This window comes from Protopterus annectens, chromosome 5.part0 (genome assembly GCF_019279795.1).
Source record: "Protopterus annectens isolate FY-2018-M chromosome 5.part0, PAN1.0, whole genome shotgun sequence".
NCBI lineage: Eukaryota > Metazoa > Chordata > Ceratodontiformes > Protopteridae > Protopterus > Protopterus annectens.
The window spans coordinates 300,914,531-300,939,771 of NC_056735.1; the positions used below are offsets into that span (position 1 = coordinate 300,914,531).

The 25,241-nt window shown below is 40.0% G+C and overlaps 1 protein-coding gene across 1 annotated transcript in view; it reads left to right on the top strand.

Moving 5' to 3' along the window:
* The first annotated feature begins 7,401 nt into the window (after positions 1-7,401).
* The window catches only part of MBTPS2 (membrane bound transcription factor peptidase, site 2), a 1,092,578-nt gene continuing 1,074,738 nt past the window's right edge, over positions 7,402-25,241 (top strand). Inside the window, exons 1-2 of the mRNA XM_044072286.1 lie at positions 7,402-7,565; positions 18,530-18,678. Coding sequence (XP_043928221.1) covers positions 7,491-7,565; positions 18,530-18,678 — 224 coding nt within the window. The 5' untranslated portion in view covers positions 7,402-7,490. The remainder of the gene's footprint in view (positions 7,566-18,529; positions 18,679-25,241) is intronic.

The following is a 25,241-nucleotide window of genomic DNA, read 5'->3' on the forward strand; positions in this document are numbered from 1 at the left end:
TGGAAAGACAGCTATTTAGCTAAAAAAGAACAAAATCTCATTTTCCAGATTTCTATGGACTTTGAGAGCCAAATTCTTCAAAGCACCCCATCTCTGAGTCTGAAAAGTCTCACCAAATTATAAAAGACACACACAAAATAAGCAGATTTAGCATTGTAGAACAATCACAAGTGCAATTGAACTGTCACAGTAAACCTATCACCTGGAGGCAAGTAATATAATTAAACTAATAGTATACACAGTAACGCAGAAAACAGACGTGTGCACTGATAGCCTGTAATGGCCGTAGGTCAGCACATATTGCATGCTTGCATTCTATATAAGTTTTGTTTGCTAGTTTCAGGCAAATGAAAAGTGCCTGCTATTGTAAACATAAATAGAAAGCAAATGAGTCTAAAATCCTATCAGCTCACCAAGAACACCTTACAGTAGCAGACTGCTTAAAATACATATGAAGCACTGCCTGCTGCAGATGGCAATAGTATATAAAGGAAGTTAAATTACAATGGAAATGTTTAAATTAGTCATTTAAAAATATGTGCAAACTGTTTCATTGGAGTGCAACAAATGATATTTCATGGCTTTCAAGTAAAAGATATGAGGTATGGAAATGCCATTGAACTAAGTCGACCATGCATTGCCTTTCTTCTTCTTCTTCTTCTTCTCACTGTCTCTCTCTCTCTGTTAGACTTCCAGGGTAAATTAAGTTTTACATGAATGTTTCATTTTGCAGCTAGATTCCCCCCCCATACACACACACACACACACACACACACACACACACACACACACACACACACACACACACACACACACACACACACACACACACAGTTTTGTATATCTCACAATATCCTCTGTATCTGCTAAGTTTAAGAGCCTAAAATAAAATGGCAGGGGACATTTTCTATTAGGTAGTGGTAGGTGAAGCTTCTTGTATGCACTTTTTAAGTACTTCATGGAAAAAGATATGGGTCCTGAAGTGATATTCAAGATATCTTGAGCAGCTGGTTTGTACCTTTTCAAAAGTAAACATTTGTGAGGATATTCATTATAATAACATAATTGGTTTATTGAACATGTTTCAAAGTCATTTTTTTCCCAATGCAAGGCATGTGGAGCAAAGAGGAGATATTTATTTTTTTCTGTAACAGATCTGGTAGGTTATCCTTTGAAACTTCAAACTGAATGCTTAAGATGTGTTTTGGCTCAAAATTTAGCAGAATTTTTCAAATCGCTACAATAATACAGACTAGATCTAAAAATATTTTCAAATAATTTTTTTGCCTATTTTTTAAATTAATATAAGGAAGAACAAAGACATGTTTCTTCTTGGCTACCTGGATCTTCCCTGCGGTGACAGTAATTTTTGATTTAGAGTTTTTCTGCTGTAAAGATCATATGGCCCAAATAAAGATCTATACAAACTTATTGGTGCCTTCCATTTACAAATACCAATTGTCTTGCATCAAAGATGATTTCCCTTCAATCTCCAGAAAACATTTTTAAATATTAGCATTTACAGGTAAAACGACATCTTGCTTTTCAAGCTGCTGTACTAGCTTCTCACCTTCAGAAACTGTGTACAAATGTATTCAACATCCTTCCCTCATCACTTCATTGTGCATGGTTAATGTTTTATGACTGGTATAGTATTGTTTTGTCTTCTTTGACAAGAATAAGTGTTTATTTAAGCAGAGTTTGATTAATTAAAAAATAATCCTGTAAAATCTCTTTTGATAGTTATGTCTGGATATTTGCTAAGCAATTTATTAGCACACTGTTTACATATCCCATACCTCTTAACCTCTTAGAGAAAAAAAAATCTGGACAAAGCCAAAAATAATGGGGGGGGGGGGGCTAAGGTCTAAAATAGGAAAAAATTGTAAGTATTGCTCCTATAAACTTGGAAAGTTGTTAGGGTAACAGCTTTTGCATTAACATGCATTCTCTGAAGGGTTTGAAGCATATCTCTCAACTGTCCAGATTTTCCCAGAATGTCCAGATTTTTGCCTGATATCTTCATAATATTTGTGTTTTTTTTTGGCAAATCGCTAAGGATTAAAGTCACTAAATGATGTCATAAATTTGAGTTTCAAATTTTATATCCTTCAGAAAATGCATGTTAACACAAATCATGTTATTCCAGCAACTTTCTACGTTTAACACAAATTCTGGTATTCCAGCAACTTTCTATGTTTATAAGAGCAATATTTACAATCTGATCCTATTTTTGGGCCTTTGCCCCCTATTATTTTAGGCTTTGTCCAGATTCTTTGCATTAAGAAGTTGAGAGATATGGCTGAAGTCTGAACCCCAAGCTTCTGTCATTATTTAGTGATTTAATTTAGTGATTTTAATCCTCAATCATTTGCCAGAAAACCTCAAATTTTATGAGGAATGGACCTAAGCTATAAGGCAAAAACATGGACAGTTGAGAGGTATGACATATTCTTAAAAGTTACCATTTATATGACAATGAATTTTGAAACAGAAAAAGTGTACCATTAGACATTTAAATGGTCGTCTAAAACAAAGAAAGTTTAACTTTTGTCAGTTTAATTATTTGTTTATTTTTGTCCTTTCCAGAGGAGGCTACAGTAGTGTTTTTCAGTAAGTCATCAGCGCCTTTGTTTGTCAGGACTCCTGAATGTAGATTATGTGGTCTGAAGTGGTGTGAATTATTTATTGTCAGTAAACGTTGGTAATGCTTGTACTCTTCTGCCTCATTTCCTAACCGTGTTCTCAAACACCAGATGTTATACTGAAGGATAAGATTAACTTTCATTCTGTTTACCAGTTACTAGGGGTCCTTCCTTCCAATAAAACCAAGTCTACTCTATTGCTAGAAAGCAAGCTAGGAACTGCTTCATAGGTTCAGACATGTCCAAGGGTCAGCTCCTGTTGATTTCTCCTGTCTACCTGGTGAATCTGGGCATACTGGGGTAATGTACACAGACAACCCTCTCATCCTACCACCCAACACTACAACCTGTGAGAGATGCACTTACATAGCCAAACTGGAAGCAATGCACTCTCCACCAAAGATTGTGCTAGACAGTCAAGAGGAGAAGGTTAACACCTGCACTACACCTCAAGCAACACATAGCCCTTTTAAACTCACACCACCAACACCCACACATAGCAACACGAAACCCACATATGCGGAGGCCCTTAACTGTAACCTGCCCAAGCAACAAGGACCTCCGAAGCTGAAACGCAAACAAACACCAATCACAACCAAAGTGTCACATAGCTCACAACACCAGTGTGCCACCCAGCAACAGCCCTAAGGCAAGACAACATACCTAACACTTTAGTCATAGGTGACTCTATAGTCAGGCACACTGATGTCCCACTCACCAGGCTGAACAAGGAGAAAATTACAGTGAGCTGCCTGTCGGGTGCCAGGATCTGCCACATAACTCATGCACACAAGTCACTCCAAAACAAGTACAAATATGACTCTGTCATTGTCCATGTTGGAGTGAATGACTTGAGACGTACCTCCCTGGACTACATGAAAAGAGACATGGAAGAGCTCTCGAATCATGTGGCCCAGGCAGGTATGACCCTAGCCCTGATTAGCATCCTGCCTTCGCCCAGAATTATACCACAATATAAGGACAAAATGATTGACTTCAACAATTGGCTAAGCTTCTGGTGTCATTCAAAGGGGATCCAGTATCTGTCGGCCTGGGATGACATGATCAACAGACAATGATCCTTTGCCAGAGATGGTCTGCACCTGTCGCTCCTTGGATTCAGGTTACTGGCTATGGATCTTGCCACCCCTATAGTGCCTTTTTTAGGCAAAGTTCAAAGGACAAAACCACCACCGTAACAGGTACAAGCATGCAAAATCTGAAGGTAATGCTACTCAATGCTAGAAGTCTAAACCTCAAAATGCACTCTCTCGAGGCACTCCTAAAAATGGAGAACATCGATATCTGTGCAGTAACTGAGACCTGGTTCAAGGCTCCAGAGAGCACCCCTGCAATACCAGGCTACAACTCTTACCACACTTTTCGGCTACCAAACCAGGATCGAAATACTAAAGGTGGAGGAGTGCCCATATTCACCATGGATATTCACACCACCAGGTTAGTTGCCCAACACAATGTGTTTGAAATTCTCCAGGTGCAGCTAACACTAGGTAAGACTGCAATCTAAATTATAGCTTGCTACAGATCCCCCACCATGCCCCAAGATTCTCACTACACCTTTCTAAACATACTGTAAAATATTAATTTACAAACAAACACCCTAATACTGGGTGATTTCAACTACCCTGCCATTAACTGGTAAAACTACTCATGCACTAACACCTTTGCCCAACAGTTCTTGGAATTCATAAATTCCAGTGCCCTGGATCAACTAATCCATAATCCCGCCAGGGGCTCCAATATCCTAGATCTGGTCATTACCAACATGGGAAATCGATGCTGCACACCTATGGTCACCCCCTCGTTGGTCAGGTCAGACCATAATCTAATTGCCCTTAATATCCACATCCCACCCCCCAGTAAGGAAACTTCCATAAAAAACTTCTCCAAGGCCAACTTCATGCTACTCAAGTCAGAAGTTACAAATTTCATGACACTCATGAAGACGGGAACCTGAAAGTTTGACTGCTGAGTCCTACACTAAGGCACTGTACGAGCACATCCACTCATGCATGAATCGTGCCATCCCAAATAGAACCAAGGTGCTCTCCTCCAAAAAAGGAAGCCAATCCGGTGGTCCCCTGCCATAAACAAATTTTACAACAAAAGGAAAAAACTGTTTCAGAAAAGAGGAAAATTCCAGGATGCAAGAAACTCCCTTACCAGCCTCAGTAAGAAGCTGAGATCCCTCATAAAATACTCCAAAGCTAGTTATGAAAATAAAATTGCCAAAGATTCCAAAGCCAACCACAAGGCATTCTATAACTATGTCAAGAATCTAAATGGCAATGCTCAGATCTGCTCTGAGCTACAACAGAATGGTATTAAATATACTGATCCCAAGGATATTGCCAATATCCTGGCAGATCGATTCAGTGCCAACTTCACCCCCCTCTCACCCCCTAAATGGCCCATCTCAATACTGGAAGATTGCCAAATTCCGGTAATAGCCATTCAGGTAAAAAATGCACTCTCCAAAGCTAAGAATACAGCATCTATGGGACCAGATGACATCCTGGGCTGTGTACTACATGAACTACAAAATGAACTGGCACCTCACCTAAGTGTCATGTTTAATCATACCCTCACCTCATGCTTCGTGCCCACTGAGTGGCGCACAGCTACAGTTATCCCACTCCACAAGGGGGGATCCACCTCGGATTCCGGGAACTACTGCCCCATCAGTCTGACAAGCCTGATCTGCAAGGCCATGGAACGTATTATCATGGAACTTATAAACAAAGACATTGGCAACCTTAAAACACTCGACCCCACCCAGTTTGGGTTCATGAAGGGCCAATCTTGTCTCCTGAACCTTACTGACTTCTTTGAATCAGTCTCCAGAGCCGTGGATGAGGGTAAGGCAGTCCACACAGCCTATCTGGACCTCACCAAGGCCTTTGACACCATCCCCCAATCTGGAATAATAGATAAACTTACTAAGCTGGGCATTAATCCCTACGTCACTCAATGGGTTGCCAACTGACTTACTTACAGAGCCCACAGTGTAAAAGTAGCTGACTCCAAATCCAGCTTCAGACAAGTGACAAGTGGAGTACCTCAGGGTTCAGTCCTGGGACCTCTCTTGTTTGGCATCTACTTCTCTGAAGTACAGGTGAACACTAAGGGACTCTGGCTAACAAAGTTCGCAGATGACTGCAAACTGGCAGCCATTATTGAATCCCCAAATGATGTGGATACTCTACAAAAGGGCCTTACAGAAACAGATGCTTGGTGCCAGAGCCATGGGCTCAAGCTCAATACCAAGAAATGTATAGTTAACCCCTTTGGGAAAAAACATGTACCCAAGAATTATCACATAGGTGGCAATACACTAAACACTGAAAGTGTGATAAGAGACTTAGGGACACAGGTGGACAGTGGTCTCACCTTCAATAACCACAACGCCACAACAGTCAGGAAATCCTTCTATGTGGCACACCTCATCATTAAGGGCTTTTCATCCAGAAGAAAGGAGGTCATTGTCCCACTGTACTCATCCCTCATTAGACCCATTATAGAATACAACGCCCCATTTGGTATGTACCTCTCAAGACATCTGCAACAACTGGAAAGGCCGCAGAAATACCTTACTAAAAGAATCACAGGCCTAAAGCAGATGCCTTATGCTGACCACCTTAAAAAACTCCAGCTATACTCTGTCGCATATATTCTACTTCGAGATGATCTCTGCTTAACATACAAGGCCATGTCAAACCCAGAGCTGTTGGACATGCTACACTTAAAGAAATCCCAATCCCTCAGAGCGACATGCTCCAGGCATCTAAATCTTGTCATCACAATAAACAAAACATGCTGGAGGGATAGGTTCCTGACTCAGGGACTCCCCAGACTCTGGAATAGACTGCCCATACATGTCAAGCAGAGCGCCTCTTTGGCCCTCTTCAAAAGGAACCTTGATGATTAGATGGGAGAAAGGAAATTCAATCCAGGGATCACGTCAGTCGCCCTGCTAGACAGGGGTCCAGGGAAGTAAATAGTGTGGGAAGAAATAGCCAGGGAATTGTTATGGCTAGGCTTGTATAGGCCCTAGGGCCGATAGCCTAGTACCAACCTATGAACCTATGAGAGACATTTGAGTTTCAGACTTCATATCCTTTTGAAAATGCATGGTAACACAACACCTTTTATTCTAGCAAATGTCTAAGTTTATAAGAGCAATATTTAAAATTTGTCCCTATTTTTAGGTCTTTGTCCCTCATTATTTTTGTCTTTGTCCAGATTTTTTATGCTAAGCGGTTAAGAGCTATGCCTCTTAGCTTAAGAAATCTGGGCAACGCCTGAAATAATGAGACGGGACAGATTTTATAAAAAGTGCACTTTTAAACTTAAAAAAGTTGCTAGACTAATAGGTTTTGTGTTGGCACGCATTTTCTGAAAGATATGAAGTCTGAAGCTCAGATGTATGTCATTGTTTAGTGACTTGCCTGGAAATATCAATTGTTTTGAGGACCACACCAAAAATATATAGCAAAAATCTGGACAGTTGAGAGGTATGCTAACAGCCTGTTCTTCCTCTACTACAATTTCGCCTGCTGGTAAAAGCAATCTTTTTACTAGTGCAAGCTGGCCATACTTTTGTATATTACGAAATGTGAACCAGTCTAAAACAGCATATTTTCAACTAATGAAATCTTCTTTAAAAAATTGTACTTTCTGCGCTGTTTAATAACAGTTTGACAGCTGTGACGAAATGGCGTGCTTACGACCTGACGTAATTGGCCGCAGTAGTCAGGAAGTAGTTTATGGGGTTTCAACGTGTTGTATTTGTTATGGTTGTCTGTAAATCATTTTTGTGTCATAATGATCCCTGTATCAGTAGTCCTTCTCGTAGTGGGGGGCTGGTGCATAATATATTTAACCGACACAATAATTAAAGTAAGTATGATCGCCTGGGGGTAGGGTAAAGATCACTAGACTCGTGAAGATTAGTTGGGACCTTTGTACAAGAATAACACTGAAGCTGCATTTTTCTTTCTCCATCTCTTCTTGTTAACCACGTTTTCTTTCCTTTAGAAACTGTGCTTCGCCTTCACTGATTTAATGTGGTTATTTTCCTAGCTGACTTAGCTTTGCAATGTGATTTTTTTCTCTGTTGAAATTTTCTTGTCAGTTGCTTTCCTTCAGGTTTAGAAGTGGTACGTGCCCCTTGCAGTTTTAGGTAAAAGTTGTATTGTCTTTTATCTTTCTTTGGATAAAAACATGGGTTTTGTTTTCAGTGAAAATTGGCTTGAATCATATATAGAGTCGCTTAAATGTAGTTAAGCGTCATAACGTCTTGGTTTATATTGTTATGTGAATAAAATTGCTTCGCACTGCTGTTATTGTTTTCATTTGCACTGTTGCTTTACGTATTTGCTGAAAGCGTTGACGCTGTCATTTTATTTTTCGTTTTTATTAGATGGATGGTGTGTAGTTATGGTTAACAATTGTTATACAAGTGTATCATACTAATTTATTTTTACTTTATATCTAGTAAATATATTTAGGAAAAATAAGCAAACGTAGTAACCTAGTCACATTGAAAATCCATTCTTCTCTGCTTGCTCTTATTTGTATTTGTATGTATACCTGAATCCACTTTAGTGGAATTCTGCCTTAGGTGGTGTCCAGAACTTAGTGCACTACTTATCTAGATAGAATAACATGCCTCTGGGCAATTCTGTGGCAAGCCAGCTCACCATCTGCTAGAGTACCCCTTTTTGCACTTCAGTGTTTTCTTTACCGTGCCCGCAGCATTGTCCTGCTGAACTCGTTGGTCTGTGTTTACCTTTTTGAATTATGTTTTGCTTTCATCTGGGCAGTACAATCTTCTGCTCTTGTTTTGCATGTTCAGCTACTAATCAGATTAATCTGCTGTACATTTTAGCCCTTGAACAGCCATGAAGCCATGTAGATTGTCTTCATTGTTATTTATTTCATTTTTATTTAGTTTTTAAAGAGTGGCTCATATGGTAATGTGTTGGGACCTTTTGTGTTGCTTGAGTGAGTCACCTATGACTCTTGTAAGTGACCCATCTTTTAGAAAGTTTTAAAACAAGTCCATAAGTTTGAGTCCTTACCACAGTGTTTAATTTGTTGTGTAGAATATAATGGAAATCCGCTACTGTATGTTGTTATACTGCATGGATTTTATGGAGGAGGACAGTGGCCTTTACCTACATCTTGATGTAGTTTAATGACTTTTGTGTATATACACAGTTCATAGGTTTATGGGTAAGTACTAAGCTATCTGCCCTTGTGAGCCATTTCAAGCCTCACAATTTTCCCTTTATGTGTTCGAATTAACCTATCCCATTTGGTTAGAAATTGGCATTACCCATCCCATGGTCGATAATTCTGTATTACTCCTAATAAAAATAAGTGGGATCATACCATAGATAATTTAAGGGGACCAGTGCCTGGAATATAAAGCATTTAGGGGCTGTCTGTATTCATTAGTAGTACATGGTTCACCCCTGTGGTAAATTTTCTGCTTCCCATCTGTACATCCACGTTGCCCATCAGTATAGACAGGGATGAACTTTGTTTTATGTTGGTGGAGAGACTGTTCCAGGGCCTTTGCCCCCCCCCCCCCCCCCCCCATTATTTCAGGCTTTTTCTGTGAGATATACCTGTGCATCCAAACTGTTTTGTTGATCTTGAAGAGGTTTAGATATCTAGATCAAGTATTTCTGATGCCATTTGACTTGCTGATGTGAAGCAGCTCCATCAGTATTGGGTCAGAGTATGCCTTGCATGCCAGGCACAGGTCACCTCTTAGTCTGTAGGATGCTGAGTATAGTAAAGGCTTTGAGTTGGTCCATATAGGACATGTTGTTTAGGTATTGTATTCTTTTAGTAAGGTATCTCTGTGGTCACTGGACATATGTAGATCAAAACTTAGGTCATTGGTCACATAAGTTCCCAAATTCCAAACATTTGGACGACTCTTAGGGGCATACTGTCAGTGTGGTAGTTCCCTGGGGTAGATTACTTCCCAAAGGATACAGCAGTACATTTTGTGGCATTTAGTTTCAGTCCATGATTTTGGCATCACTTATTTATTTGGGACACAACTTCCTGCAGGATGACTAAGTCACATTCTTAGCTAGAAGTATAATTTACTAGTAAGGCAAAGCATATAAAAGGTAGAAGAGTGAATGGAAAAAAATATGAAATAATTGAAGAGTTAGGCAGACTGAACAGGGAAATCTGCTGACCATCTATATGATGCTTTGGTTATGATTCTTCTGGTGATGTGGTGGAAAAAATAAGATGGAATATGGAGGATATGGTATGGTCATAAATGGCAACATGTTGCAACTTTTTTTTTCATGATGGTGATTAGCATGTTTTATGGACTGGGAAAATGTGCCATGTATATATATTTTTTAAAGTATAAATGAAAGGTGCCTATGTCCATTTCTCTTTTTGGCATGCTGATGGAGAATATATTAAAAGAATATGGTCAATTAGGGACACATAGGCTAGAATTTAAAGTAAAAAGAAATATGTAAGAGCATGTTCATAGGGGTGGCTATAGGATGTATGAGAAATGAGAGACTGAGCATTTATGATGCTAGTTACATAGCTCTCAACCTTCCACCCCCAAAATGAGGAGCACCTACCCTCATAATGTGGAACAAATGGGAAAAATGTTAACACATACTAATGGTTTACTAACAACTTCAACTGGTAAGGTCATAGTATCGTTAAAATATGCAGTTTTACTTATAAAAAAAGATCTTTTAATGAATTTACACAAGTCATTTCTGTTTGCCATGGATATCAGTTAATAAACTCCTAACACAGAATATGTGTCGGACCCTTTCAGTGTGTGGAACTTTGAGGTACATGAACTTTCCAAGACCCTAAATGAGGTATGTTCTTTGTAATGAGGTACACTTGAGAGGCATGGCTAGTTAAGTTTTTATGAAAATTGATTCGTGGTTGTCTCTGATTGGACAGTGTGTGTATGGGGCTTCCCTAATTGGTTGTTGTCTTGGTAGAAACCTTTTCAGTTTTAATGTTTGGCCATTGTACAGCTTGACTCTGTTGTGCTGAGCTGCAGTATGTGGTATCCTAGACATCTAGAGGAGAATACTATACCTGGATTGAGACTGCTGATCACCGAAGAGCCTGCAAACTGCTTGTCAGGAACCAGCTTGGGATTAATCCTGCTGCTGTTTCTCTCCAGGTCAGAGAAGGAGCAAAGTGACATTGATTCCTAGGAGTATTGCCAATATTCATCATTGATGGCAAACATTGCTTAATTCCTTTGTAGTATGTAGTGCATTGTAACTCTCTTGCTGTTAAAATGTGTGTAACAGAAACTAGGTTCAATTGAAATATTGCCTAAATACTGCTAGTTTAGTGTATTGCCTGTTACTTGATTGCATTATTTTAAGGTGCCAATATTGCCAATATTCATCATTGATGGCAAACATTGCTTAATTCCTTTGTAGTATGTAGTGCATTGTAACTCTCTTGCTGTTAAAATGTCTGTAACTGAAACTAGGTTCAGTTATAATATTGCCTAAATACTGCTAGTTTAGTGTATTGCCTGTTACTTGATTGCATTATTTTAAGGTGCAGTGCCTAGAAATTGCTGTGGTGGCTGCGTGGTCTGCTTCACTGTTACTGCTTAATGACTGCTCTGCTTGTACAGGCTGTATATATTGTGTGTAGCCCATAGTGTATTGTTCTTTATTCAACTGTATTAAGGGCCATTACCTAGACGTTGCTGTGTTGGGTGCACTTCTGCCTTGTTTGGCGTTACTGCTTAGCTGCTGCTGTGCTTTTGCAGGCTGTATCTACAATGGCCAGTACCCAGTGACTACTTTGTGGTGTGCACAAGTATTCCACGTTGTACAAGGTTAGCAGTTCTGTTCTAAGGATTGATGATTGTTATTTTCTAAAGTTATGTTCAGCACCTAACATCTCTGATCCTAAAATGTAGCTATGTAATGTTAGCAGTTTGTTGTTAATGTAGTTGTATAAACTAATGCTACAATGTTCAGCACCTAACAGCTGTTCTGCAGTGTTTAAAAGTGACCTGTATAGTACTGGGCATTTTATCTCTGTAGAGTAATTGTGTGAAGTTGTTGTAGTTTGTCTTTGCCCTAGGTACTGCTACATTAGCTATTATCTAATCTAACTACAGAATATCACCATAAGTACTTCATCCATAAATATTCAGGGTCTTCCGTAGTAGTCTCCCTCCAATCCCCGAGTACTATGTTCAGCCATAGTCCTTCATCTTCTGGCAACATGGTTTAACAGTCTGCTCTTACACCTTCTCTAGCCAGTCTGATTGCATTAGTTATTTTAAGGTAGTGTAACAACTACCTTATGCTTAATGATTGTTCACTGTTTCTACTAATTGATAGTACAACTTGATAGAACAGTAAATGTTTAAGATATACTGAAGCAAACCTCTCTCATCAACCCACTGTCAGTAAACACAATGCTGTATCAGTCACAAAGCACCACTTGGCCTATAATTTATGCTGAGGCTATAAAGAAAAATTAGCTAAAGCTTTCTAGAGCACACTAAAAGAACCCAGCCTCAAGCACACAAGGTGACACCTACTCTAACTACATTTACACAGAGACATACACGCACAAACTACAGCTCCACATAACTCACCCAAAAGTCGGAAAACAGACCTTATCCTATAAAGACCACTAAGTCTGCTTCCACACAGGTAAATGTTTTGTAAGCATACAGAGTTCAGGACATGAACAGGGTGACTATTAACTGCGTGTCCAATGCCAGGATCTATGATGTCATAAGGGCCCCTAAGGTACCTCACACCAGACCAATATGACTGTGACCTAGTACTGACAAGTGTAGAAGTGAATGACCTGAGGCACTGTACCCAGAGGGCTATGCAGAGAGACAAAACTACGCATTTGTTGGGGGAAGGAAGGATGCTGGCCTTGACTGGTATCTTACATTCACCAAGAATGATGCCTAGATACCAAAATAATTGGCTTTAACATTTAGCTAAGTAGTTGATATCATTCTGAGGGGATCCAGTATGTGTCCAATGAGATAGTAGATAAGACTTAAGTTTCACTAGGGATGGCTTATACATAGCAGAGCTTCTGCATTCTGCTAAAGCACTGGTTATCTCTATAGTTCTTTTTTAGGCAGAGTCAAAATTAATAGTGTTTCAGTGGCATTAGTCAGTGCTAGCAGTGTAAGAAGAAAGATGCCATAACTTCAGGCCCATCTGTAACTGAAACACATTCATGTTTGTGTAGTTATTAAGTAACAGTTTTAACATAATGACAAAATTCCCTTTATAACAGGATTTACCTGTCATGCCTTCAGGTCTTTGAATAACTGTAGAGGAGTATCTGTGTTTGTCAGGAACACCATCACCTTGGATCAGATTGCCCATGGCCCTAACCTGGATATCTAAACCAACTAACTAACCCCATCAGTATCTTCCAAAGATCATGTAAATTGCCTTAACACTGTTGAGGCATTAAATATTAAACCAAATACCTTTCTGCCAGGGGATTTCAGTTGCCCAAGCATTGATTGATGCACTTCCACCTCGGACAGTGGATATGCTAAGGGTTTTATAGACTGCTATACCAGTGTGCTGGAGCACATTGCAAAACTACCCTTTATAGATTGTAATATCCTTGACCTGGTCCTTACTAAACTAGACCCTGACTGTACCCCACCCACATCACTTCATCCCTGCTGAAATATGATCACAAGTTGGGCAACTTTTGTCAGCCCTAATGGTACCACCTCACCACCAACTTAGACCATTTTAGCAACTTCTTTAGGGCACACCTACATCTTCTTCTAGAAGACTCGGGCAAAATTCCTAACAATCCCCAGAAAATTGACCTAACTGAGAGGGCTGCCACATTAATCTCTGCTTTTAGCAACACCTGAACACCTGCTTAGGAAAGGCAGTACCTGTTTGTCCTAAACATAATGGTAAATTAGGAGTAAACCTCTCTGGTGGATGTTCATTATTAATAAACTGTATGATGAAAGAAGTAAATGTAATGAAAAGTTGTAAGAAGTCCCTATCCCCCTTAGTAATACTGAAGCAGGCCAGCAAGGAATTTAAAAGCAGTGTTAGAAAATGTAAAACAGAGTGTGAAAATATGTTGACTACAGATGCCAATGGATGCTTCAAATCGTTCTTCATTTGTAGTAGTAAATTAAAGAATAATGTCCAGCAATGTACTATGCCCATCCATAATAATATGTCACATTCCAATCCTGTGGATAGGGCAAATGTACTGGCAGAAAAATTTGGTGCTAATTTTACCCCATCTACCTACACAGTTACAAGTCTTAGAATTCCAGTAGAGGCTAAAATAATTTGGTACTTATGTATTATCGCAACCAGATTTTCACGGTTGCGAAATGCGCATACCACCACAGATAGGAGTACATGAAGCAATTGAAACAGTCTTTGTAAATGTGTAGTAGTGCCCCAAAACTTAAAACCATCTTCCTGGTTTTTTTTGCATGCATTACACAGGCACGCTACACTTTTCATGGCAGCTATCATACTATAGTTTGTCTCATTTTGAACCTGCAGAAGAAATTCTTCAGAGAAGTAAAACACAGACACTGAGAAATTGTTTAACCCACACTTGCTTACTTTTAACCATTATTGTATTTAGAAATTGTTAAAAAAATAAATGTCACTAAAACCATCACTACTATGTCTGTGTTTGCTTCTCTGAAGGATTCCTTCCACACAGTGAATGCAATCCGTCCATCACACTGACAGCAGGCATGACAATGCAAGCATGCAAAAAAAACAGGAAGAGGGCTTTCTCCACTGTTTTTGTTCCCAAAGGTAATCCGAAATTATTCCTCAGCAATACACACTCTGAATGCCAATTTACACTGTTTCATGGCCTCGTTTCTACCGAAATTTCGCAACCGCGAAAATCTGGTTGCAATAATACGTAAGTACCAATAATTCTTTTAAATCTAGGCCAACAGACAAGCAAGACTTGTTACCAGTTTATAGAATAAATTACAGCTACAGGTCAAACAGAATACTACCCTTTAAGGCTGTTCTTGATAACTGAATGGATAAACCCAAATTTACACTAGGGCTCTCCACTTACAGATTTACTAGATTCAGGAGATGAGCACTATTAAATAGTCAAAAAGGGCTTAAAGAACTTTTAAATGTATCTAGTTAAAGGTGCGTATAGCTAGGCATCTGTTGGTCCCTGTGACTATTTACCTAGTATTGTTCCTGTGCTCCTAATAGTGTGCGTTATTATGAAAGCAGGGAGCATGTGGGTGGGTCATGAAAGGAAGAATGCTGTACATATTGTCTTGTGGCAGTATAAGTGGTGATGTTTTTAATATTAGTTGGCTAAGGGTGTTTGGGGGGAGTAGGGATGAAAATAGTCAGGAGAGTAACCAGTACTGGAAAGATTACATTGATTAAAAATAAGCAGGAAACATGGGCTGGTAACCCAAAATACTTATGAGAAAAAAAGAAAATGAATTACAGGAAACACTGTAGAATCCCCAGAGTTTTCTTCCACACATGCAGATAAAAGAACATTTTTAACAACTATAGGCACTTCCTAGTATAAACTTTCAAAGACCTAACAAACAAGTTCCCTTGCTACCAAACCCGACCAGTTCTTAATTCTTCGCAGCCCTCTCACTCATCATTTCCCCAACTTTACACACTAACTGCTTACACCCCAACAGTCTCCTTTAGGCAGATTTCTTAAAAACACATTTAAAAAGCCCTACTGAACCTCAGTGAGAAAAGCTGTACATCCTTTTCTAATTTGCATCCAGCCTTTATGAAATTGATATTTGCTTATATTGCAAAACCCTTCTCACACATATACAACTTGTCAATTACTTCATGAGTCTTATCTACATGGTTCAAGCATGTGGTCATAATCCCTCATCCAATGAAACCTCATGTCAAGAAGTGTGAGGATTTCAGGCCAATACCTAACTTTTACCCACTTAAAAAAGTTTAAAAAAATCTATAACCAAGTTCTAGATCATGTTAAATATGGTCTTTGCCCAACATGGCTTTCACAACTCCTTAGTACTTTGATAGCATGTACACAGGCACCAACCAAATTTTGAATAAAATGAATGAATCAAGATTAACAGATAAGACTGTTCTTGGATATTAGCAGAAAATTCAAAGCACTCAACCATAAGCTCCTTTTTCTTAGCCAGGGTTTTCTGTTCACCCTTTCTGGTTGATTTTCTTTCAGGTTTTCTAAATTTCTTCTTTGCTGGCATCCAGACAGTGTACTTAACTAGTCAGTAACTAAATTTTCTCAAGCTGACAATATCACTGGTTCTTATTTCTCATTTTCTTTTTCCATACTATGAGAACTGAAATGCATCTGTTTATCATTGTGCAGCCATCTTGGAAGGGTCATTGTGTTAAATAGCTTTAGTGGTGTGCAACAGAAGATGTATATTATTATTCCTGATAGTGCTGAGAGCTGTATATTATTCTTGATTAGTGCTAAGAACAAACTAGAACTGATAGGCAAGTTTGTTCTGGTTTGCCCAGATAGAAGTTAATGAGCAGGTGAACCTAGTAGATTGTCACAGGATATATTTCTGAGATTAAGTAAATTCAAGAAGATATCAGTATTGTCATGCTTTGACTTTTCCAGTAATTGCTTTGCACTCTGTACTACACTTTCAGCAAGGCCATTTGACCGAGGATATTCAGGACTGCAAGTAACATGGATAAAGTCCCACTCTTTAGCAAATCTCTGAAACAACTGACTGATAAACTGAGAACCATTGTCAGAAATAACTTTATGTGGACTACCATGGACTGAAAAATGACATTTCAGGTTAGCGTTGCCGCCGCACAGCAAGAGGTTATCCGGTTTGATTCTCGGCTGGGGTGCTTTCTGTGTGGAGTCTGCATGTCCTCCCTGTGGTCGCGTGGGTTTCCTCCGGGAGCTCTGGTTTCCTCCCACATCCCAAAGACATGCGATAGGTGGATTGGACACTCTAAATTGGCCCTAGGTGTAAGTGTGTGCGTGTGTGTGCCTTCTGTGGAAGGTTCGGCACCGGGCTGGCAACTCAACACCGTAAAACTCCACTGCCAATCATGAGCGGGCAGATGATCCGCTGTGGTGACCCCTAACTGGGAAAAAGCCGAAAGAAGAAGAGTGCTGAGAGCTGTACATTTTTAAAATATTCTGAGGAAGGAGTTTTATGTTTAGAACATGCACTGTTTTATATTATAGCAAACACTGGACACTCTCATTTGGCCCTAGGTGTGAGTGTGTGCATGTGTGTGCCTTCTGTGGAAGGTTGGTCGCCGGGCTGGCAACTCAACACCATAAAACTGCACTGCCAATCGTTCTGCAGACCGTTGTTCCACTGTGGTGACCCCTAACTGGGTAAAACAAAAAGAGATGATGATCAATGATCTCACCAATGACCTTCCCTATCCAAATATCATAATATATCCTGACAATCTCTTCATACTTAAATCTAGCAATGAACATCCACATTTCTAGCTACAGCCACAAGATAGCTTCAGTAAGATTTGCAGCTGGGCCCAAACAGCAGGTTGCTTATTAACACCTGAAATCTATCATCATGATCTTTGGAGTACATCAAAAGATTTCCAAGAACACCAGTATTGTTATTACACAGATGGAAACACAAGTCCAGTTGTGAATGAGCCAAGATACCTTGGTCTTGCACTTGACTCCTCACTATCCTTCTCTAAACACTTTTGCATTATTATAAACAAAGGACTCCTACAACTAAAATTGTGCTATAAAATATCTCACTTGCTTAAACCACCTTCCTGTCAAGTTATAGAAAGAATGTATCATTTCCAAAATTGAATGTGATTTTTCATTAGCAAATTTCCACTCAAGCATAAGTACATAAAAATGCACAAAAAGTAAACTTCAAGAATATTACCACAATATTGATATGTACAATATTCGTGTGGTGGTCACTTTTTTACTTTCCTCAAGATGTACTTAAATTGTTCATGCTGCTTTGACATCAAAAGCTGTGTTGTAAATATTGTGCCGTTTTAACAGGTGTGTTGTCCCTAAGTATTTTTGCACTGGTGACTATAAAGAGCAAAGCATTCACTATTACACACTGTAACCCCATTGTGGAATGAAGCCATCAGTGCCAGATTCTGTGATTTCAAGCTTGCTTTCAAAATATGTGTGAATCTGCCACTGCCTTTCTCTGTGTGCATTGTAAATATTTGTTTATTCAAAATAATTGTAAATCTAGATTTTACTATCTGTCTCTATCTGCACTGTAAGTAGATTTTTAAACTAGTGTGATTATCCAATGTTTGATGTATTAACTGTTGCCCTTATCTATTTGGGTCTTGGCTAAAACCTGTTTGGTGAACAACCCACCTACCTAGTTATTAAATGGCAATAGACAGATGTATGGATAGATGGCCAGAATAGCAAGTAGTCGGGTGGATGTAATAGATTTAAAAAAAAAAAAAATGTATGTGAAAGGATGAGATTAAGTAAGGAGATGTCCAGATTTTGTCACGCTGAGAGGAAAATAAAGAGATTATATATGTAGCCAACGGTTTGCAATGTATTATGAAAACAATTTGAAGCGGGGTTATAATTTTTCTAAGGCGAAAAAGGTAGACTTGCCCCAAGAATGATATATAGAGGGGAGAGGCTGTGATAGAACTGGAGTGATGTATTGGCAAACGGTTTGATCTTGGGATGGAATGGAAAAGAAGATTGTACTTATTTGTGTATATGCATGTTTTTTCTCTATTATAGCAATAGCACTGTTATAAAAATATATGTTCTTCCATTTAACTGCTATTCTTTCTGCTTAGTCATCTAGCAAGTTGAAAACTTCATATGAAGACTGGCTAATATCTCATGGGCTAAGCATTTCTCCCTTTCATGTACGATGGCAAACTACTGTTTTCAATCGCATGTTCTTCAAGTGGGGATGTTGGAAGCCAAGATTTCTTTACATGTGGTAAGATAAAATATAATATGTTTTAATATTTAAATTTGCTGGTTACCTGATTTATCATGCTTTCATTTCTTGCTTCCATTTTCTGTTCAACCTTCTGTGTATTATAGTAGTTTGAGGTTTTCCAAACTTTTAACAGTTTTGCAGTTAAGTTATTCCTTCTTACATTTTTGCAGGGATAGATGAGTGTGATCTAGATTGTTATTGATGCAGATGACGTTTTTGTTTAAAGTAGTTTTGTTTGTGTCTTTCGGCTTTTAGGGGTCGCCACAACGGAACTCCAGTCCGCTAATGATTGGCAGTAGATTTTTACGTGCTGGCTTGCCGGGCCTAACGCACAGTCTTCGACGAAGGAACGCCCATTCACGCATGTCGACACACAGAAGTAGTATTTTTTTAATTTTGCTGTATTATGATTAGGCTTTAGAACAGTGTAGTGAGGATAACTATTTGCCAGGTTTATGTCCCCTGTCACTAAAGGATATGTGCCATCACCATTACTTAGTAATTGCACCCTGAGATTCTGAAACTCTGCACAAAATCACCTGCTGTGATGTGAAAAAAGACAGCCATTTACAGGATGGAGATAATTTGGAGATCATTGGGCAAGATTGCAGAAGGCCGAGAAATATTGTGCCACACACAATATACAAGTGGCACTATAATAACAGACATGAGCAACATTATTATGGCGGATGCAAATTAAGGTAAACAATATGGTGGACTCATTCAGAGTTATAGATATTTTTTGCAGTGAGTTGCTACTGTCATACCTGTTTGCAGTAAAAGTCTGGAGTTGTATTAGACTGACCACAAAAACAAATGTGTAGTAGTTCTCACATTAATGAATATGTATATGCAGCAGTCTCAGCCAGTTTTCACCCTCAACAGCTCCAAGCCATCTGTCTGTGCCTAACATACTCTGTCCTGTACAACGTAGAAGTAACAGACCACAACTAGTTGGATACAAGCACAATGCAGCAGCTGGCTGAGATGTCATCCTCTTGAGAAGGGCTTTGGGATGAGTGGATTACCTATCCTTTGTGGACATGCGAGGTATGTGTAGCTTTGAGAATATTGATATTCTCAAATATGAAATATTATATTCATTATGTTAGCTACAGGGACCTTTCAGCAACCAATAGAGAATATGATGGTTGTATCCATGTTATCTGCCACAAGGATACTCCACCAGTTCTCTGACATGTTATGGCATGTTGGGAAGCATATGTGGTACTGTTCTCCATATCGGAGAATGGCAACATCATGTGGATATTTTCTGACATGGCACAGTTTCTTGAGGTACTGGGAATCATTGCCTGCACCCACATTGCATTAAAGACCCCTCTGTTAAGGAGTAGGGACAACGACATATAAACTGTAAGGGGTTCCACTCCATCACTATCAGGTGAGCTGCGATGCTCAAGGTATTGTACACAGTGTTGCAATGGGCCACTCAAAAGGTACCTATGACTCCCACATCTGGCACACATATGACTTGTACCAGTGGTTTGTTCAGAGTTATTTTCCACTGGGTCATCTTATTTATGATGCCAGATAAGCTATAGAGCTGAGCTAATGATGGCAGTTATAAACTCACAAACCATGACAGTGAGTATTATGTGTCCCTTCACAGACCTAAGTTATTATCACACCTGTATTTGGCCTGCTATAAAGTCAGTTTTACTGTCCTAGATGTTTCTGGCCGTACACTGCAGTATGAACCTATAATGCTTAGTATTACACAATATGTTGATATCCAGGCAGTTACAGTAAGGCAGAGACTTTTGGGAAAAGGAAGACTAGAATTCAGAAGCAGACTGGGTTCTTGATTAGGAGCCTGTGGCAGAGCTAGCTACAGGGATGGCTGAACAAGAAAAGGAGGTGAGTGCATTATGAAGTGGCACCAATGAAGAGGCAGGTTTTGGTCCACAATTAACTCATAATAAGCATTCTATAGAATAGTAGAAATGATGCCTGTAAAACAATACTCGGGCTGTGCTGTACTATGAATAGGCTGGCCACACTGCGCATCATACACAGGCTACCCAGGAAACAGAATACTGAGGGCAGGACATATTTGTCGTCATTTGTATAGTCTGGGTGGGGCAGAGGGTCATAGTGATGTCAACTACAGGGTGTCTGTCTGTGTCTGTCTGTATATATAGTGGGATGGAGGGGCGGGGTAATGTTGTGTATGTGAATTAGACATGGGTGAGTGATTATTGTGAGCCAGGAATACTGGGTAGTGTGGAGGTGGTGTCTCCATTGTCTTGTGACTGGGCAGCGGTGAGCAGTTCTGCGGTGTGGCCGTGTGTGTGTGTGTGTGTGTGTGTGTGTGTGTGTGTGTGTGTGTGTGTGTGTGTGTGAGAGAGAGAGAGAGAGACAGCTCCAGCAGACAATACGCCACTGTGTCAGGGTCTGGTGGACAGGTCTGGGGCAGCCTCTGGCAATGTGCTCTGACTGTGAATGTTTCTGATCATAGAGACACCCTGTCTTGGGAAGATCACAGCAACAATCCATAGCATGTGCAGAAGACAGAATGCTTCATGAGGGTTGTGCTAAGGATGGTCTCATCCCGAGTAAGCTGTCTGTATTTATAGGTTCATAGGTACGTAGCTGCCTTTGGAGGGCATTTTAAGCCTAGCCAATTTCACCTCAAAAGTGAGCATCAAACCCTGTACCTTGTGCCTTTGAGGTAAACAAGTTCACTGTTTTGTTAAACCCCCAACCCCCACATGTCACCCCACAATGCTCTCAACACAGGATAGTGGCGTGGATGGGTTTTAGACATTGCCCTCTGTCTCCCACAGTAAGCCACTGAAGGCAGATGCGGAGCAGCCATGAGAAGTATAACAGCTGTATGCAGGTGCGCTATGCTACGTATTCATAATGTTGCTCATGTGGCCCAAGCATTCCATCATGTCTTCACACAGTAGCCTAATCAGGTCCGCTGTAGCTGTATTGGCCTTTACCTGTACCTGTGTTATGACTGTGCACAAAAACTTACTAGTAGCTATGTAGGCAGTCCACTCAGGAGGGAGATAGTGCCCATGGCATGTTTGGCCACTATCTCACTCAGCAGAGTAAGTAGCAACCAATGGTGACTCTGCTACTGGAGATGAGGCCATTTCCTGGGTGAATTTGCCAGCATTCTTGTGTCCCTGGGTAGCATCCTGGATCTAGGGGGTGAGTTGCTCAGGCATAGGAGCTTTGTGTCAGTGGAAGACATTGAGGTATACCTCTCAACAGACATGATTTTGCAAAGGCTATCTGGATTTTTGCATCATATTTTTAGAATTTTCCTGATAAAATGTCTGTCTTTGTAGCAAATCGTTAATTATTATAGTCACTAAATAATAGCTGACATTTGAATTTGACTTCATATCTTTCAGAAAATGAAAACTAATGCAAAACCTGGAAGTCTGGCAGAGCAATACTTAAAATCTTGTTTCTGATTTTTGGGCCTTTGTCCCTATTATTATTGTCTCTAGAATTCTTGTACAAAGAAGTTGAGTTAGGGGGTGAAGATGTGGCCATCAAATTGCCCCAGCCTACAGTGACACCCATGAGTGTGCTGAGATTCGTTTGCCATTACCCTTGAGGTTAGACAGTTCACGAACATCAGGTAGGCCTATATCCATGGTGAAAGACCCCGAGAACACAACACATGTAAAAACGCCTAAACAGTTTTCTAATCTAAGGATGAATCTTTCACCAGAATCAGTACCTTAGTGAAACTACTCCTGTATAACAGAGTACTACATAGGAGTAATGTTTAACATACGTTAGGCAGATGGACTTGGACCTGCAGACATGGTGTTCCTGTAAGACAATGAAGCCATGTGTTAAGTTCTATGACCTTGAAATGGACAGGTAATACCATTAATGTCTCATGTTCGGACATTTCTACCTTTGGCATGGTTATTCATGGTGCTATGTGCAAGTTAGCAACTGCATCCAGAACTTCCCCATGGATTTCAAAACTGTCTGGATTCCCCGATAGATATTCCAGGAACTCCTTCATGCCTGTTGTTGGCTATTCTGTCTGTGAACCCCTCACCCCCACCCGTGGCCCTCCATTGCTGTGCCAAGTGGGCTGCCCTACTGTGTGCTGCTACAGCCATGACCCTTCTTTGGACTTGTGCATGTTGCCATTTTAGCCACTGTAACATCCCAACAGACACAGGAACAAAATACCTCGACAGACCTTCATGATGGAGCACCAACCAACCATGCTGAAGGAGATCCTGTAGTAAGAAGCCATTTTTGGCTTGTGAGAATTTACTTTTATAGTGATGACTACCTTTGGGTAGGATAACCTGGCATTGCATAGAAATGTGGGAGTAATCCTTTAGTAAGGTTACACTTAATGCACACCCATGCAGCAACACTTGAAACTAGTGAGTCTTGGCAAGACCTTTGTTCTACAGCAGCAGTGATGGGGATCTACCCTCATTTGCAGCTAGCATCTGTGTGGAAGTTATATGTAGTACTTCTCTGGATGTGGCATTGACATGGGGCTGTGGTGTCAAATTACCTTGAACAGGAAACTGAGCATCCATGTCATATTTGTGTGCATAGGCCACATAAATATGTTGCAGCCGTGTACATTTTGGAGGATTAAAACTGCTGTAACATTCATTTCTTACTTCCCTGGACTGTGGAGGTGCCATAGGCCCAACATAAAATTTGATTGCCAGTGTTCACAGGAATTGTATAAATGTCTTGCAGGGAGGTTGCTGAAGCAGAGTGCATCCTGGCCCATAGCACAATTTCTCTTTATTGGAAAAAGGAGAGTATATGTGTGCAGTCAACAAGTATGCATGGGTCTACAATAGGTCATCCCGCAAGAGGTGAATGCCATTACTTACTAATGTCCAAAGATGTCTCCTTAATGGGTATGTGTGTAGGCCATCCCAGCAAATACCAAAAGTAGTAGTACAAGCCAAATGTACAGTGCCTTGGTACAGCTGTACCCAAAGTGCTACAAAGGCCTTTGATTAAACATCCCCTACAGTGGTCCTTGATTGCAGGTAATACAGATGTGTGCTGCAGACCCCACTAGATCCATAGCTTACAAGTGAAATTACTTACTGGTACTGTATGTTGTCTGCCCTTAGATCTCATACAACTACTGCAGATTCTTTCCCTGCAACTGCAATCAATAAGGGATAGTAAAATAGGTAGGGACAGAGTAGTCAAATAGTAATGCTATGAAGGAATGTTGAGATCAAGGCACTGTATGCATGTCTGTGGACTGTGTTGGATGCCCCTCCTTAACAAACACATCCCACAGTGCTACACAAACAGTGACTGCATCCGGTGATCTAAGCATCGAGACACATAATATTTATTGAACTTCCACAGTGTAATGCACACTTAACAGAGGTAATCCTCATACAGGATATCACAGCATTATTACAGTAAATGTGCTTAATTATCACATATCAACATTTAGAGAGAGAGAGAGAGAGAGAGAGAGCAGGAGGGAGAGCCCTTTTGCTAAATCATGGACTGTGTTACCTGCGTAATATATAAAGAAACAGACCAAATAACTGAACCTACTACAGTACATCCCCTTCACTTTCCTTGCCACGGTATATAGTTCCCTACACAGCTGCACCATTGTTGACATTTCCATCCATTACCTTATCCCTCTAAGTATTAAACTCATGCTTGTTCTCAAAACAGTACACAAGTTAAAGCATTAGAATTGCAGCAGAAGTTAAACAAGTACTATTCTGCATTCACTTACTTTTTTTAAGCTTGTTTGGATTGCAGTATGTACTGTAAATCCTTTGAAAACCAGCTCTATGGTTTGCTATTCATCCATCTTCCATAGTCGATTAGGTCACTTTGCTTTTATCGTTTAATTATGAGGTCTTGACATTGTCCTTACTCTATTGAGCATTATTCAAACATGTTCATGAATCACACCTTTATCTAATCTCACAGTTCACTTGTACAATGCTAAGAGGCTTGATCAGCTTCTTGAACATGCATGAGTACCTGGTAGGTGCAGAGAGCACATGTGGGCAGGTCGGTAACTCAAGTGAGGACATAGGATAACAATAATAACATTATGGCCAGCTGAGGTGCTGAAGAGCAAAACTGTTAACAAATGTGAGCACTGTGATACTGGTATAGTCTTGCATGCTGCTTTTCACACTCTTACACCATCGTTTCACGTCATGTATTTTCATGATATGCAATAGTGGTACCATGACTGGTCCTAATATGTAGCTGATAAGATATACATGATGTTCTGACAGGTGCAGTGTGGATGACTATAAGAGGGTTTTCATATATCTCTGGTTTGTGATATGCAAGGGTGCTAATGGGTATAGCACTCCCAGGTGATGTCTTAATGAGAGTAGGATCTTTTTGCACTTGTTGTATAGGGGTGACAGACGCACCTCAATGGAGACTCTTATGAGTGTCCCCAGTATAAACTGGATTCCTGGTACAGACTTGCCAGGGTAATGACTGCTGCTGCTAGCATAAGCTGATCTGATGAGTAGTGCTGGCAGTATTGCCACTGACCTTTGGAGGCGTCATCCAAA